Source organism: Marmota flaviventris, chromosome 17, assembly GCF_047511675.1.
Source record: "Marmota flaviventris isolate mMarFla1 chromosome 17, mMarFla1.hap1, whole genome shotgun sequence".
Classification (NCBI taxonomy): Eukaryota; Metazoa; Chordata; class Mammalia; order Rodentia; family Sciuridae; genus Marmota; species Marmota flaviventris.
In genome coordinates this window covers 67,962,984-67,981,891 of record NC_092514.1, presented here as the reverse complement: position 1 = coordinate 67,981,891, position 18,908 = coordinate 67,962,984, and the positions used below count along the sequence as shown (strand labels likewise).

General features: G+C 33.2%; 1 protein-coding gene across 3 annotated transcripts in view; it reads left to right on the top strand.

The window, feature by feature from the left end:
* The first annotated feature begins 212 nt into the window (after positions 1-212).
* The window catches only part of LOC114101288 (ATP-binding cassette sub-family A member 6-like), a 59,176-nt gene continuing 40,480 nt past the window's right edge, over positions 213-18,908 (top strand). For all 3 annotated transcript variants that reach the window (XR_011705122.1, XM_071603794.1, XM_071603795.1), the window contains exons 1-12: positions 213-384; positions 754-910; positions 1,415-1,517; positions 2,838-3,042; positions 4,923-5,081; positions 6,400-6,503; positions 7,394-7,620; positions 10,927-11,068; positions 11,623-11,808; positions 12,357-12,504; positions 13,678-13,846; positions 16,656-16,714. Coding sequence is in view for 2 of the 3 variants with exons in the window: in XM_071603794.1 (XP_071459895.1) it covers positions 1,422-1,517; positions 2,838-3,042; positions 4,923-5,081; positions 6,400-6,503; positions 7,394-7,620; positions 10,927-11,068; positions 11,623-11,808; positions 12,357-12,504; positions 13,678-13,846; positions 16,656-16,714 (1,495 nt within the window). In the remaining variant the exon portion in view is untranslated. The remainder of the gene's footprint in view (positions 385-753; positions 911-1,414; positions 1,518-2,837; positions 3,043-4,922; positions 5,082-6,399; positions 6,504-7,393; positions 7,621-10,926; positions 11,069-11,622; positions 11,809-12,356; positions 12,505-13,677; positions 13,847-16,655; positions 16,715-18,908) is intronic.

The following is an 18,908-nucleotide window of genomic DNA, read 5'->3' as shown; positions in this document are numbered from 1 at the left end:
CTCTTGGTCTCATGATGTCTGATGGACTAGTACAATTTTCCTTATTTAGCATTTCTCCCCTATTCCTGGAGTTGAAAGACTAGATGAACAAACTAGATGAACAAACATGTTTTATTCTGAACCAATCACCGAATAGTCATTTCCCTGCAGAATAATTGGTTTAGGGGTTAAAAGGAGAGAGAACAAAACAAGTTCATCATGTGCCGCTTGGCTTGACTACACCCCTCTGTCGAAGCCAATCTGAGTAAGAACTGCTAGGAGTAGCCACCTACTTAGGTAATAAATGTAGCAGCAGCAATACATTTTAAAGTTTTCATTGTTACACTAGGTACAAGAAAACTGTGATTTGCCATTTCCAGAGGAGTTTTTCTAATTTTCCTGACAGTAAGTAAAGCTTTTTTTTTTCCTGTAGTATGCCAAATATGTGGGTGGACACTGTTAAAATCATAATTTTTAGATGTTTTCATGTTGTACACTTAATGACTAAATTTTTTCTATTTTTTTCCCAAACAACTTTTATCCTGTAAATATAACAGTAAAATATAGGAAAATAGCAAAATTTACTTCTGTTTTCACTAACAGAGAATTGCATAAATATTTTGATATGCAAATCTGAAAGAATAATTAAATTTGGAGATTATAAAAAACTGAAAAACAAAAATGACTTCTGTTTGTTTGAGAACACTCCGGTGAAATTCCTTTCCCATATAATTCATTCTTTCCTTCTTCTTCTTTTTAAAACTTGTTTCACAGTTTGTTTCCTGAATTATTCAGCGACTAACCTGAGAAATTTAAAGGAAATTGTTTTATTCTTCCTGTGTCTCAGAATCCAATTTTATGCACTCTGAGTCCTGATAGTGATCCCACAGCCTAATTTTTTTTGTTAAAAGTTGTCCACTGCAATCTGAAGGTAAATACTACAAGAAAATTTTTCACTGGGGTCATTACTAATGAATGTTACTTATTATTCACATGAACTCAAGTAATCTGAATTTTGACATTAATTTGATTAGCTTTGAGATTTTCATTAAAGTGCAAGGAGCAAGAAATGACTATTAATAGGAAGAGATATAATTTAATTATTCACATTATTGAATTCTGCTGTGAAAGGTCAAAAAAGTGAAGTTATAGGTTCTAAACTCAAATGATAGTTTTTCTAGAAAGTGTAGAATTCTGTTGCTGAAAAATGTGAAAACAAATCACTCTACCTCTCCATCATCTCTCAAACCCCCAGATAAAGTGAATATATGTGAGGTGAATCTTTAGTCATGAATTATCGCAATACAATTTTAAATCCTTTTTTTTTTTTTTACAAATTTTAGAAGTAGTAAATATTTTACTCAAAAACATAATCATGATTTTTCTTAGTATGCTTATTTTTTCTTGTTTATTTCTCTTTGTTTATTTAATGAAGGGGCAAAATGAGAATAAGACAGATAAGTGTGTATCAGCAAACTCAAGCTCTTCTGTGTAAGAATTTTCTTAAGAAATGGAGGATGAAAAGAGAGAGTGCATTGGTATGTAAGACAGTTTGTCTCCTTCTCCAGTTTTATTTTGTTGCTTAATGATTTCAAATGTTACGCTTTAGATAACAGACCAGATATGTTGATTTTTGAGGTTGTCTCTAGTTGTATTTGTTTAATTGAGAAATGCATAACAGTCCTTGAAAAATAATCTAGATTTATAAAGAGTAACAGTACTATTCATATTTTTAAAGAGAAATTCAGTGTACTTTTAATTAAATGGTAAATTGTATGAACAGTTAAAGCTACCGTGTTATCCACTTAGAACCAAGAAATTGAAATAAAATTGGCCTAGCATAAATTGAGAAATGTTAATTTTATACTCTCATATTTAAGACTGTTAATTTTCTACCTAAAGATTATTTCTGAGAATTTTCAAGTCACACCACTGTGGGTTTGCATCAGGCAGCAGGCTAACTGCAGGTAACTAGCCCAGATCTTAGTGGCTTAACAAAGAAAAGATTTGTTTCTCTCTTGTTGTAATCTGAAGGTTGTAGTGGAGAAGTAGGTTGAGTAGATGGTACAATTTCTCTACATAGTCATTCAGAGACCCAGGCTTCTTCTACTAGAGACTGGTCATCTTGCCAGGGCTTATAGACCTTCATGGAATCCTCTACATCCAGTCAGTAGATGAGAAAAAGGAAGACTTGATATAGAGTATGGAAGGTTGTGTGAGGGTTCCCAAGCCAGGCTTGGAAGTAGCATGTTATCACTTCTATCCACATCCTACTGGTCAAAACTCAAACATTTGGTCTCACTTAATTTTAGGAGGCAGGGAAACTAGTCTAGCATGATATTAAAGGACGAAGAGGTTTTTGACATTGTGGATTCACTAGAGAGACTTTAACACTCAGTTCCTTCTTATTTCCTTTAGTTTTTGATATAAGGATATCATAACTGAGAAAACATTGCTATTTGCCCCATGAACCCTCTCTGGAATACCCCATGGAATCTTGAATTGGCTGCCTAGGAGTTCAGAGATTAGCACTCAATTAGGTGTCCTGTTAGTTTCAAATGGCTTCTGAAGTAGTTCATGAATTAGTGCAAAAGTTTAGTTCTAGCATCTGAGAAGGATATATGTGGATATTAACTTAATATTTATCTTTTATTGGGTTTTCCTTGCTTTGAAGAGTGGAGAATGGAGAGAGGCCAGCTATATGGGAAAACTGAAATTTGTCATCAACAGTTCTTTGATATCGATTGATTTTAAAGGAAAATGATCTAAGCTCGTCTCTTTCCTCCTCCCCCTCCTCCTCCTCCTCCTCCTCCTCCTCCTCCTCCTCCTCCTCCTTCTTTTTGTCAAATATTTTATAGGAATGGGGCTTCCCAATACTGCTAGGACTGTATCTGGGTCTGCTTTCAGGAGTCAGAGAAAATGCCCAGTTACCTGAGATACCTCCTCAAGATCTGGGAAGGATAGACAAATTTAATATCTCTTCTATAATAATTGTGTATATGCCAATCTCTAATATAACCCAGAAGATAATGAATACAACAGCATTTGCTCCCTTAATGAAAGGTAGGTGTACTAATGGCAAGAAAGTATTACTGATATCAGTACATAATTTTTGAAAAGATGTATACATGTTAATTTGAGGTGACAATGATATATTCTGCTAACAATTTCAGCATCAAGATAGCATACAATTTTGTTAGGTTGTTTTTGGTGGGGGGGGCAGTCAGAACAATTAGCTTTGATGAGAGTTAGATTTAGGGAGGCCCACATTCCTACTGGAAAGTAATGAAACATCAGATTTATAATTTCATATTTGCAGAGTAATAAATGGGAGAAATATAACCATTGGTAAATATTTGTGGTTTTAACATGGAAATACATTGATTAATATGTATTGCTCATAAACAAAAATCTCAGTAAAAGATTAGATATTAGTTATATAACAGTAATCTCATAACTATGAAAAGATAGATAATTTGAAGATTGCTTTTTTCTAACATAGTATAATCAGAAGGTTGTTCTTTTCTGAATATAGTTCAATTCATAAACATCTTTAGAGGTCTTCATTTTAAATTATGTCTTTTTATAACCAAGATGAACAAACTGTATATTTTATTTATGAGCAAGCAGGTTTGAATCTATTTACTTTTTTTTTTAATTTTAAAATTTTAATTTTTATTTATATATGACAGCAGAATGCATTACAATCCTTATTACACATATAGAGCACAATTTTTCATATTTCTGGTTGTATACAAAGTACATTCACACCAATTCATGTACTTTGGATAATGATCATCACATTCCACCATCATTTCTAACTTCATGCCCCCTCCCTTCCCCTCCAACCCCTCTGCCCTATCTAGAGTTCATCTATTCCTCCTATGCTCCCTCTCCCTATACCACTATGAATCAGCCTCCTTATATCAAAGAAAACATTCAGCATTTAGTTTTTCAGGATTGGCTAACTTCACTTTGCATTATCTTCTCTAACTACATCCATTTACCTGCAAATGGATTTCATTCTCTTTTATTGCTGAGTAATATTCTATCTTTTTTTTTTTGTATATATATATAAACTGGCTCCACAGTTTAGCTATTTTGAATTGTGCTGCTATAAACATTGATGTGGCTGTGTCCCTGTAGTATGCTGCTTTTAAGTCCTTTGGGTATAGACTGAGGAGAGGGATAGCTGGTTCAAATTGTGGTTCCTTTCTCAATTTTCCAAGAAATCTCCATACTGATTTCCATATTGGCTGCACCAATTTGCAGTCCCACTAGCAGTGTATGAGTGTACCTTTTTCCCCACATCCTCGCCAACACTTATTGTTGTTTGTCTTCATAATAGCTGCCATTCTGACTGGAGTGAGATGAAATCTTAGAATGGTTTTGATTTGCATTTCTTTAATTGCTAGCAATGATGAACATTTTTTTAATATATTTGTTGATTGATTGTATATCATATTCTGAGAAGTGTCTTTAATACTTAATTTCTAACAAGTGAAGCTTCTGGTTGTTATAAATAGAGTTGTTTGTTATTTTGGTTTCTGCATAGGACAAAGGTCGTACAATTTCTTTTCTTTAGTGAATCTGGAATCTGGAATACTCAGCTGTAGAGTGACTACAATTGCCTCTAAGTTTTCATAACTTCATTGTATAATGTTGACTAATCCCACCATAATGTTTTTTTTGTATACATAAAACTTTCCCTGATGCCTGTCATTTAAAAAAAGAAAACACTTCATTCTCATATATGTCTCCTGATTCTGGAATCTGAAGAATTAAAATAAAAATGTCCACTTGACTTTTATTTCAAGTTTGATTTAAATGGAAAATAATATTAGTGTTGAGACTAATAAAAACATGTGAAGACAGTTGAATATTTTGTGTTGAGGAAACTCAATTACAATTTTGTATGTCTATTTTTACCTTATAATTTGCAGGAACAAGAATCATTGGGGTACCAGATAAAAAAGACATGGATGAAGTACTTTTTGAGTATTTCCCACATGCAATGGGAATCATCTTTAGTGACACTTTCTCTTACAAGTTAAAATTTATTCGAGGATATTATGTTCCATTTTTGAGAGATGATTTAACAGGTGACTTTTCATATAAAATTTAATTATGTCTGTCTTCATGTTTTCAACATAGGAACAGGTGGGGATGGGCAATATAGATTTTTTCAATGGCACAGGAGAAAATAGAATAACATTTATTGTTGAACTTATTCCAAGACAAACTAGATAAACTAGCCTCTCACTAGAAGCTGATTCTAAAAAAAAAACCTGTAGAATAATTCAACATATATCTATTGAGTATGCATGTATATGACTGGAAGTATGCAGGTGTGATCAAGACTGACAGGTCTGCTGATCGGTCCATGACAGGTGAAATTCCAATTTATCAGGAAAGTCAGATGTTGAAGAATTAAGGACAAGTGCAAGGAAAGGTTCTTGTGGGGACTTAGACTGGTATTCCTGGTGAACTGTGGAATTAGGGAAAGGATGTTTAAACCAAGACCAGAAGGCATTGCTTTCAGGGGGCAGAAAGAGGAAAAGCAAATGGAAAAGACCTGAAGGGAGAAAGGGGATCTCTTATTAGATCTTGAAGATACTGAAGAGGAGTATAATAGGCAGAGGAAGCTGGATCTTCTGGCATCTCATAGACCTCAAGCATTGGATAGCCCTTGAGGTACTTCAGTCGAGGCAAGGAAGGTTGTGATTAGGTTTCCAAGACTAAGACAGCATTCCTGATGCAGCCAGAGAATAGATTGTAAAGGACTCAGGGAGAATGTAATGAATCCTGCCAGTGAGCTGACAGGTGGCTGAGCTGATGCTGGAGGCAGCTGAAAGGGATAGAGGGCAAAAAATTAGAAGACCCTCTAGGAAGCAGAGGCAATGGGACTAGTAGAGTCAGTTCTTTCCTACTCATGCTAATTGGGACAGGGGATGGGAGAAAAATCATACCCACCACAAAGTATGACAAAGCCAGGTTAAAAGATAAAGAACTCAAGAGCTATTTTATATACCTTATATATAGCTATCAGGAAAGACCTGTTTGATGAAGTTACTTGAGAGAGGAGATCAGGATGAAGAAGTGAGCCATACGTCCATCTAAAAGGAGAACATTTGAGTGCAAAGAAAGTTGTAGGGCTGGGGTGTTTTTAATATTTTGAGAAATAGCATGGAACACAGTGTTTCCTTTTATTTACTTTTTGTTTTCTAATATCTTCTATGAATCTGTGGTCTTCATGAGTAAAATTACCTTTTTAAACTTTCATGTGCTTCTTTCTTCTGTATAGTTAAATATTCTGACTGGCAAAGTCTCCCCTGTATTGTCTTTTCTTAGATTCTTGCTTCTTAGTGTCCAACAGTCTTTGTCCCATACTGATGGTTATTCTTTTCTTTGTGCTTACAGATCATTGTTGGGAAATCTATGGTGAATATTCATGTGTATTGTCCAGATACTGGGAAAGAGGATTTGTGACTTTGCAGACTATCATTAATGCTGCTATTATAGAAGTAAGTACCCACCTGAGAAGGTCTAATGTTCAATGTAAACTAATCCCATGGGCATCATGATTGTTGTGAAAGTTGATGCTTTTAGTCCATTTATGCTGTGATTTATCAACTACCTGAGACTGGGTGATTTAAAAAGAACAGAAATTTGTTTTTCACAGTTTTGAAACCTGTAAAATGCTAGATCTAGGTGCTAGAAAACTGAGAGTCTATGTTCCTCACAGATGTCACCATCTAAGTGTCCTCACATGGTGAAAGAGCAGAAGGGCAGAAAGGGCCTTAGTTGGTTCCCCACAGCCCTTGATAAGGCACTAATTCATCCATGAGGGTAGTACCACATTCATGAGGATAGTTATCTAATCACTTCCCCCAAAGGCCTACCCCTTATATCACCAAGGTGATGAAGTTGCAATGTGAATTTATAGAAAGGTCCCATTCAAACCAAAGCAGTGATGTATAGTCAGGTTTTCATATAATGAAGCAGATGTTCAGACAAGAGAACACTGCCTATTTTCAGACTTGTTTTTTGGTACTAGGGATTGAACCTAAGGGTGCTTAACCACTGAGCAACATCCCTAGACCTTTCCATTTGTTTTTTCTTTTGAGACAGTGTCTCCCTATGTTGCAGACGCTGGCTTTAATTCAAGCTTCTCCTGTCTGAGCTTCCAGAGTATTTTCAAACTTTTAGTTTTTTAGTAGTTCTAAAATCAGTAAACTGCAGGAATTTACAGAGAGGTCCATTTTACTAGTCACTCATTTTCCCCTAATGTAAAATCTTATATAGTAACAGTAGAATATTGAAATTGTTATAAGTACAAACTGCAACACTGATGCTGATTTCAGCAGTTTTGTTCCTTAAATAATGATTCATATTTGTTTAAATCCTTCTTTAGGTCACAACAAATCACTCTGTGATAGATGAGTTGATGTCAGTCACTGCCATAAATATGAAGACATTACCCTTTATTTCTAAAGACATTTTTCAATGTGAGATGTTCATTTTATACTGTTTGCTTTATTTTTTCCCATTTACATATTTTGTATCACTCAATATTACAAAAGAGAGGAAAAATTGTAAGGAATTGATGAAAATGATGGGTCTACATGATTCAGCTTTCTGGTGAGTGATAAATTCAAGTAGTTCCAGTTAATAAATGGAAACTCTGAAGCAAAAAAAAAATGTTATTGCTTCAAAATACCATTGTTTACTCTTGATACAGTAACTACATTATCTTTTGCTCTGACTTCTTGATTTAGTCTTTGTTAAATTTTGTCATGGAAAATAATGATTACAATTTGCTGAGCAATTTTTTCTATGCCATGAATATCTTAAGGTAACTCTGTGATAGAAGAACTCCCTTCCAGTTTGTAAACAAGGAGAGTTAAAATGAAAAAGGGTTGCCCAACTACAGGTATATATTGAGCGTGTGACTTTCCCAAAGTGTCCTGAAGACACCTCTCCTAATTGATCTACCCACAACTATCAGCTGATTTCTCCCTGCTTCCTCATGTTGAAGACGAAAGTGTGGTCCTATAAAGGCTAAATTATGTTCAGAGGCTGGGCCCCAAGCATATATTTTTTGGAGCAAGGAAATATCATATGTTGTTAAATGAAGTAGTATATGGAATGTGCCCAGGAAATACAACACTTACACTGACATATTGGAGGGGCCTCATAAGAGCATTTGCTTCATGTAATATAGTATTTATATCTTGCCCCATTCCACACATAATTTAAATTTTGAAATATATATGTTCGAATATAAACACATATATGCATATACATATCTGAATGTATATACTTATGTATTTATATCATAGTGAAACAAATAATTACATAGAAACAAAGATAGGTAAAACATTAATAGAGGGGCTGGGGATGTGGCTCAAGCGGTAGCGCGCTCACCTGGCATGGGTGGGCCACTGGGTTCGATCCTCAGCACCACATAAAAATAAAATAAGGATGTTGTATCCACCGAAAACTAAAAAAAAAAAATTAATAGAAGAGATTAGTAGATAGAAGTGAAAATCATGCAAGCTCTACATTCCCAAAAAGTCAAAACACAATTTTGTAAGACTTCAGTGACAAAATTCATACTGCCTAGCAAAAGGAGAAAAGGAAAAATAATGTATTAACTTTACCCCAAAGGAAATATAAACATATTTTTTGAATCTCTACATGGTCCTCATATCAAGGAAATATTCTTTATACATATGGAACTACTTGGAATGGATGAAAATTATTATTTGAACAATCCTTTAAAGGCCATATATTCCCTGAAATTAAATAAAGGTGTAAGAGATTTTTATTATCTATAAAATATATTTACTAACAGTGATTTTTAATTCTAATATGAATGAATTGTGAAATAGAAAAAGAGGAAATCATGTCTTAAGATAGATAAAATACTTTTTTTGTAGTGAAACATTTAGAAATAGAAATAGCCAATCACAAAATCTGTTAGGTGGAAGAGAGAGGGAACTCATATAAAAGGGGTTAACACCTACTTTAAGTCCAGGGCATGTCTTATGGAACAGAATGACAGTAGTCACCTGAGATCAGGTAGGTGCCAGTCAATCCAATATTAAAGTCAGAAAAGTATTACACATGTAGGTGTGAATTCATTCTCAGGATAATTTCTTGGTATGCATCCACCTAAAATGTAGCAAAATAAATATCTCTTTCTCTCTCTCTCTCTCTCTCTCTCTCTCTCTCTCTCTCTATATATATATATATATATATATATATATATATATATATATATATATATATCTCCTTAAAACAAAGACAGAAAAAGATTCTGAAATGTTTCTACTAAGTTCCAAATATGTCTATTTGAAACAAATTATATAACACTCTTTTAGTCATGTCATAAATGTGAAAAGTAATCACTATTTATTCTTTAATATGATCTCTAAATTGCTTTATTTTCAGCATGAGGGTTTTTGTAGTTTTATATCTTTCCCAAGATTCCTTTCTTCACTCCTGTAACTGGTTCTATTTTTAAGTAATATTATAATCTCTTTCACTTGTAATTCTCCTACATTGTGGTTTTTCAATTCCTACTTAAAGTAGTTCCCTTCTGTACTCAGGAAGTGGATTCTGAAGAATGTGTTATGCTTTTCAAAATTGCTGATGCTTCTCGCACAGGCTGAATCATTGTAATGATGTGAAATTTAAAAAGTCAAGTAAATCATAAATCTAGTATATACATGTTCTACTGGGACATATTGAATCAAGGTCCTGGTTTTAATATTTTTTTTATATTCTTCAGTTGTTATATTCTTAATTATGCAGTTTTAAGTAGAGGGACAAACTCTGGAGAGAGTGCTACATATGCGCCTTGATACTGGTTTTACTTTGTGGCCCTGAATAAGGCCACTAACCAATAAAAGGATTGCAGCTTTATTATTTATAAAATAAGGCCCTTGGGATAAGGCACACTGTAGTCTTTCTAGATCTAAAATCTGATACCGTGTCTAATATATACTCATAAAAATGGGAACACGGGCACACACAAAGCAGCATGCAAATGTAAAGGTATACCATAATTCATGTCAGTTGCAGTAAAGAAATCATGAGTATGAATAGGAAGAATACATGGGATTAGTGAAGTTATGGATTTCAACTATTAAAGAGAGTGGACGTGCTACCTGTGGAGACCCTTAATAATTATCATATATCCCTGATGTTAGACTTGAGTTATTTGACCAGCATCTGTTAAGTTTCCTTCCAATTCTACAATTAGGACAATTTGATAATATCTAATAAAGCTGAAGATACCAAATGCTTATCTTTTTTAATTCAACAACTTCATCTTAGAGATGTTCTTATGCATTTTCCCAGAAAAGACAAATTCTTAGCAATGTTGTTGTAGAAAACAAATGGAAGAAATCTAAATGTCCATGGGCAGGAGAAAACTAGGATATATTCAAGCTATAAACTATTATATAGCAGTGTGTAATATTGTTAATGTCAAATGATGGAGGCAAGTCACAGAAGAATAAATACAGTACTACTTATATTACGTTCATATTATTTATACTGTGCATGCCTATAGAGCTGATGCCTAACTGGTAAGCATCAGCAAAGCCATGGTGCTCTATACAGTCTCTTAATTGGTTGTGGCATCCTTTCCCATTGGTTGGGCCTGTGCCAGTATTCAATATCCATCATCTTTCTGTGATAAGGCAATCAAACTATGTGAGAATTATGAACAGTACATTTAGAAAACTGGTTACTTTCATGGGAGAATCATAATCGGGAAATGGATGTGCAGTGAGTTTCTGTCATATTGATATTATAGCTATTAACCTAGGTTACAGGTATAAGGGGAATCATTGTTATTCTTTAGATGACTTTAGATATCCAAAACATTTCTTAAGGAAGTTAAAATAATTTAAGTAACTTTTTGTCTTTGCTTAGGTTGTCCTGGGGTTTAATGTATACCGCCTTCATCTTCATCATTTCCATATTCATTACAATTATCATAACATCCACCCAAGTTATACTCATGACTGGCTTTATGGTCATATTTACACTCTTATTCTTATATGGCTTGTCTTTGGTAAGTTCATATGTTTATTTACACTGTCTACACTTGAGTTCTTAGCTACAAATAGTGAATATTAGTGTCCCTGTAGGTTAGTACAGTCCCTTCTTTTATGTCGAGTGTGTGTGCCATTGTAGCCATTCCTAGTTATCACTCTCCTAAATTCATTCCATGCTACTCCCTCTTTCTTCTCTGAACAAGAGCCTCTAATTCTTCTACCTGCCTGAATGATTTCTGCAGTAGGTGTGTAGATAGAAACCCTTCCTTAGAATATTAATTCATTTTAATTTTTCCGAGTTTATATTTGTACCATATCCTCAGATCTTTCAGCTTCCGCCCACTTCCTCAGCAACAAAAGTCCACTGAGTAAGGTCAATAAGGATCCCCTTAAAAAAAAAAAAAAGAAGAAGAAGAAGAAGAACAACAACTGTGAGCAGAACAGAATCACTATGCCTTACTATGTTCATTCTCACCGTTAAATATTTTTCATGATATAGAGATCCTTATACCAGTGGTTCTCAGTGAAGTAAATGTCTGCCATAGCTAAGTAAGTGTGTTCTCTCTTTCAGCTAGCTTTATCATTCCTGATGAGCGTGCTGTTACAGAAAGCTGTCCTCACAAATTTGTTTGTGTTTCTCCTCACCCTCTTTTGGGGGTTTGTGGGATTCACTGCCTTCTATAAACAACTTCCTCCATCTGTACAGTGGATTTTGAGTATTTGTAGCCCTTTCGCCTTAAGAGCTGGAATGACTCAGGTAAAAGCATTGCTAATTAATTATTGAACTTTCAAAAGAACTTGATATTTCATGACTTATTATAATTAGCACTATCTTCAACCAAGAGCCTTTAAGTAGTTTTCTATTTTAAAAGTAACTTTGAAAAAGTTCTCTTATCGTTGTACTAATTAGGTGCTTCAGGAGTTTTTCACGTTCTTTTTAAGATCTGTTTCATTTGTTACATTGAAGACATTTTGCTAAACCATAGTGATTTTATAAAAACAAGCACAAGTCCTAATTTAAATTTTTATACTTAGAACATTGTCTTTTAGAAACCAGAGTTTCCTTATAATATTCTTTTAGTCATTATAAAATGGATATTTTTTTCTAATTGTTTTATTTGCTTATTTATATGTTTGACTAATTAATAGTTATTTAAAAAGCTAGTTAGTAATGATAATTCTTGTTCTAATGATAATAATAATAGTAATTCTAATAATTCTGAAAGTAATAGTTCTAACAATTCTTTATGCAACTTATGTATTTACTAACTTAAAGATATATTATGATTTTTGTTGAAATCTTAGATTCTTCATCTGGATTATAACTTGAATGGAGTAGTTTTCCCTGACCCCTCAGGAGAATCATATACAATGCTAGCAACATTTTCTGTGTTGGCTTTTGATGGTCTTATCTACTTGATGCTGGCACTGTACTTTGACAAAATCTTACCCTGTAAGTAATGGTGTTTTTTTCTCTGACATCTCCAGTTAATGATCACATCAAATAGTTTTTCTTAAAGTTATGCAAATCTATTTTTAGAAATGAAAAAAATTTCTCATCTCAGAGCTAATGTACTCTTTATTTTTACTTCAGAGTTTTAGTTATCCAAAGAAATTTTACATAAAAATAATTATTCTTCTGACTTCCATATAATGTTATAATTACATGATAATGCTAATTATATAACATTATTATTATGTAGTAATGAAATAATGTTAGTTTTTCAAGTATCCTTGAAAAGTATTTTCAAAGAGTGATAATTAGGATTTGTGTCAGAACAAGCAGAAATTTCTTAAAAGTGATTTGGCTTTGGAAATGCTTATTAATAAATATTTGTTTAGCAATATTTTCAACATTATCATGTACTATTCAAATTTACAGAAATATTTACAGACAGTCATATTGTCTTTATCTTGCAAACAACCAAAAAATTTCAGTAAGCCAAGAATACCTGCACACTCACTAGACTCAATGCTTTCCCAATACATAATCTTATTCTTGTATATTCTTTCTGCTTTGACTACAGTTAATATTGTCTTATATATTCTGTGTATTTACTAGTATGTATTTCTCTATTTTGGTTACTTCTGTTTTATACTGACGGCCCTTAATAACAAATACTACTTCATTTTTTAATCTAGAAAAAAAAAATTGAAAACACGACCATATTTATCCTGAACTAATATGATTTCTTCATGTTTATTTCATTCGTGTACCTATATGCAAATACTTGGATTTCAGTATTAGGTTCCACTGTATTGCTATGGTCAAATTATTTAAGTTCATAAAGCTGTTTCTAATTACTTTTATGTGCCATATTGAGATTTTATATTTTCCCAATATTTCATTTCATTCATTCTTCTAAATACTTTTAGGATCACATTTTATTTAAACCTTTGATCTATATTTTGTTAAAAGTTCCATTATATGTTTTAACTTTTGCAATGTTATTTCTTTTGAATTTTCATTGTTTACTTTATTAACAACTTTTCTTCTGAATAATAGCAAGTGGAAAGAAAAGAATTTTTCTACGATGTTTAAAAATTTATGATATTCTAGATTGTTCAGGGGAAACCTTGTATTCATATTAGTGATCTGATATTATATTGCCTATTGATTAATTAGATGGAAATGAGCACCGCTATTCTCCATTATTTTTCCTGAGTTCATCATCTTGTTTCCGACACCGAAGGACTGATAATACGGTCATTGAGAAAGACCTGGATCCCGAGCATCCCTCTGATGGTTATTTTGAACCCATAGCTTCTGAATTCCAAGGAAAAGAAGCCATCAGGTAACCATAATTCATGAGTACCAGGCTAAGGAATGGTTAACCAATAGCACTGAGGTGAGCCTGAGGCCAAATATTGAAGGGAAAGGAACTGGTCAACATCACTTTGCACTATTCCAAGGCCAGCCACCACCAGTTTCTCCTAACTGCTACCTGAAAGGAGGATTTCCTTCGACCCTCTCCATACAATGTTACCAAGTCATGCTCCACCTTGTCTGCTTTTCTGCTTCTGTCTCTTGTGCCCTACCTCTTTTTATACTTGCTATTTTCATTCTCTGAACCCTTCCTTTCATAGTTTTGTCTGGCTTATAGGATGGAAGAAGTAAGAAATTTGGAATCAGAAATTTCTTAGAGCCTTGCATCACAATTGTTTCTTATTTGATGTGTAACCTTGGAAAAACAAGTAAGTTTCTCAAGTCTCAGTGTCTTCTGTGAAACCAGACTAATATCCACTTCATAATATTGTTAAGAGAATTGGTAGGTACCTGGACCATATAAGGAGCACTTAAAATATCTGTGTTCTTGGACTTTCCTTCTTGAATTAGAATTACTTGAATTACAACCACTGAATCCAAGTATTTGTGGATTTTAAAAAGCCCTGTAGATTTTTTTTCCTACAAAGTTGCAAAGTCAAGGAATCAGAGCTTTAAATATCAACAATTCGTTTACTTTGCAGATATTTATATAGTACTTACTATCTACCAGATTTGTACTTAATTCTTACTAAGAATTAAACTTGTAAGGCAGGTACTTCCATTTTCTCTATTTTAAAATTAGAAAAGTGAACTATTGAAAGGTTAAGTTTCTTGCTCAGTATTTTTTAATTGGATATATCATTTTCATTTAAAGCTTCCTTTGATTTCACTGTAACATTCTCTTTATACCTTTTTGTAAGTGGCAATGATGATGAATTTGGTATTGTCAATCTGTTCCGTAGTTATAGTGATAACTATAGTTAACATACTGATTTTAACTTTTGTGTAATATTTTAAGACATGAGTCTCTTGGCTTACTTCTCTCTCTTTAAAAGAAGGATACTTTGATTATTTTTGATTTTTGCTTTTATAAACAAGGCTGCCATGAACAACCTTTTAAGAATAAGCAAGGTAAAATGATGATTTTGTTCTAAGGTGTTTTGTATATGTAAAGGTGTGTGTGTGTGTGTGTGTGTACACACATGTGGGAGTTATACATGTGCACATCTAGCAGACAAAAACCAGAGCTCTAAGGACGGTGCTGCATGTAACAGGTAGTATAGTGATTCTCACACATAAAACATGAGGCAAAGGATGCCAAAAGATGTCACAGGAGAGAGAGACCATAAGAGGCAGCTTTATGTCATATGGAAGAGTCTTGATATTCCCTCTGAGGCTCATGAGGAAATCCTGAGGAATGTTGAAGAATAATTAAGATGATTTTTAAAAACAACAACCTATTTTCTCTTTAAAGCATGAATTCTAAGAGGAATAATTAAGAAGAGGAGAAAAAATTAGAGGCAGTATACAATAGGAGAACTGATAAAGGACTAAACAAGATCGATTAGTAGGGATCTAGGGAGACCGTCTCAACATGATAGCTATTTAAGAGTTAAATTTTACAAGAAATATAATTGGTTACATGGGTGATGGATGAGTCTGAGCAATAATTATGAAGAAAACAGCTGAATGTCCATACTGCTAAGTATGATCCAGAATGGTAGTGGAATGGGTTTAGGTGGGAAAGGAAATGAGATCTGTTCTGGATCTGCAAGTTTAGAGCAGTTTTTTCTCAAACATAGCTTCACATTAGAATCACTTGGGAGACTTTCATAGTATCCCAGTCCTCAATCTTCACCCCAAATCAATTAATATGGATCTAATGTGAATCTTTGAGTTAGTTCACAGGCATCAGTTGTCTTGGTATTACAATGTATTCAAGTTGAATAATTCTGATTTAGTTGTGTGTGTGTGTGTGTGTGTGTGTGTGTGTGTGTGTGAGAGAGAGAGAGAGAGAGAGAGAGAGAGAGAGAGAGATCCAGAATCAGACAGACATAGAGGTGGGGTGGGGAGAGAGGATAGAGTCAAGATTGGGTTAGTGTTGAAACCGTAAGAATGGATGAGATAACACACTCAGAGAGTATAGGTAAGATGATCCACAGAATACATGGAGGAACCTGTGAAGCACAAGATAATGTTGGAATGTAGGCACTGAACAAAGAGGAAGTCATTGATGGAAACTCATCATCCAGTAATCCAGGATGAGAAAACATTTATTGCATTTGGTAAATAGGTGGTTACTCATGATTTTATTAAAAAGAGGTGCCTGGAATGTGTGGTTGAGATCTGAGTGAAAGTGAAGAATAAAGAGAAGGAAATGAAGCAGAAATGGCAAGTTTACATTTTTATTTTGATAATAGTGTAAGATAATGGGAGGAGAGAAACTGCATCATATCTAAATCAGAGTTAGAGTTCAAAGGCAAGTATTAGAACACTCTAGAAGGTGTAAATGACAGAGGCTCTGACTATTGGATAAGAAAGGAAGGGATGGGAGACGAAGGATAAAACCAGAGGAAGAAATGATAATTACAGAGTTTCCTACTTTTCTAAACAAATGATTAGTTGTTTAATTTTGACTTTCTAGAAAGATTCTTTTATTTTTCTGTGTCAGAGGAAATAATTCATTGCAAAGTCCTGTCTTTCTGACTAGCCTGGCATTGCCATCTTTTATTTCACACAAGTGGCCAGTGACATCTATCTCTACAGCAGGTTTATTCATGATCTATGCTATTTTTACTTCTGTCTTGGCTAAGTAAGCATCCCTTTTGTTATTTCAGGATTAGAAATGTTAAAAAGGAATATAAACCAAAGTCTGGAAATGTGAAAGCTTTGAAAGGTAAAGAAAAACATTTCATTTTTTCACTGTTATTGCAAAAAATATGTAAAATTTAATGTGCAAGATTTAAAAATATCAACAAAAAAGAAAAGAAAAAAGAAAAAAGTATAAATAATCGAATTCAATTCTACCATTAGGACATTAATCATTACTAAAATAGTGCTATAAAACTCTAGATACTTCATGGGTCTATTAACTAACAAAAATGGAATATAAAATGAAAACTGTCATTTTATTTTGTTCTTAGATTATTGTACTATAGATAATATTTTAAATTTGTATAACTTCTGGACTAAAATCTGATAAAATTTTTTCCCAGTCAGGGAATTTACATAGTTTTTATGCTCTGGTGCAGTAATTAACTAAAATAGGACGGGTAAAAACATTGATAGTGAATTAAATTTGCAAGTCAATATACTGAGACAAACATCGTTTATAACTTTGAACAAATATATTTTGATATTAGATATTCTTAAAAATATGGTTTGTGTAAGCATTAAATTTAACAAGTATTTTTTCTAGAGAACAATTTTCTTTTATTAAAAATAATCCTTAAGTGGAATAGAAATTATATTTACAAAAGATAAAAAATAAGAATTCATAACCCACTTGAATCAAATGTATAAAATATGATATGTCAAGATCATTGTAATGTTTTGAGCAAACAATTAAAAAAAAGAAAAAAAAATATGGGGGCCTGGGGATGTGGCTCAAGCAGTAACGTGCTCGCCTGGCATGCGCGGGGCACTGGGTTCGATCCTCAGCACCACATAAAAATAAAATAAAGATGTTGTGTCCACCGAAAACTGAAAAATAAATATTAAAAAAAAACTTTTAAGGTAGAGAAGAACAATGAAGGACTATCTTCATTGTATTTACACTGTGTTTCTTCTCTAACAAATACAGTATCCTATAACTCAATCTTATTTATTCCTTTGACATTAGTTCTATACTTTGAGAAATTAATGTATTTTGTGAGCAAGTTTATTCTTCCCTCTAGGCATAGACTTTTCTCATCAAATACCATTTAGATCTGTGACTTGTTTAATTTTGGCTAACAGCATATTAGAGTAATTTATATGTATACTTTAAATTTCCGAACACATCACAACATATTTGTACTCATAAAATAATCATCACTTCGTATTATGTTTAAACATCTTCAACTTCCATAAGAATTTCTTCTATTTTTAGCAGTACCTTAACAAATTGAAAACAAATGGAGATCAGGACATGAAAATATATGTACAAATTGGAGCCATGTGGAGTTGTTCTTCCGGGAGTAGGTGGGAAGCTGCATTCTCTGTGCTTTGTGCTCTGCAAGAAAGAGTCCCTGTGGCAACTCTGGAGCACCTTTGAGAATACACTCTGAGTTCCTTATCTACATCCTGTTTTTCAGTGACTAAATAACATTCTGTTTTATGGATACCATGATTAACTTATCAACACACCAGTGTATAAAATTCAGTTTCACTATCATAGAAAACACTAGTATGATTATCTTTGTTCAGGCTTTATGAAGGTCATTAATTATAACCTGAAGATAAGTTTCTAGAGGCAGAACTATTCAAAGAAACCATATTTTCAAGATTCTTTTCTCATATTTCAAACCATTTCCCTTTATGATTGGAGGAATTTATACTCTCACAGTCATACATAATTAATAATTACAAGAACCATAGGAAGAATAGCAAAAAACTCTTAAGGGTCTTTGAGAATTCAGTATGTACTGGGAATTATACTAAGTGATTTACATGGATGTTTTCCACTTAACTTTATGAAAAGTATTTTGATGTTTCCCTCACTTTGCAGATGAGGAAACTGAGGCTTGCATTTCATTTTTGCAGTGATGTGGGTCAGTTTCAGGAGAGCGTCAATGTTATTTTCTGCTTACTCTTGAAAAGGCTGGGTACTTTTTATTTACAACACCATACATAAAATTTGTACAGTATTTGTGTAGTTGTCTCAGTATTATTTATTAAATAATTCAACTTTCTGATAAATTTGAGAGATCACTTTATTAACCTTTATGCTTATAATGGTCCATTTTGGACACCCTTTTCATTAGCTGCTGTTATCCTAGTCATTGGTATACTGTACCAGTAGGATCATTTTAATCATGATATGTATTTCACTGTTGTTATTGTATCAGTAACATATTATTTAAGTTAGCATAATTCTCCAGTGTAAATAT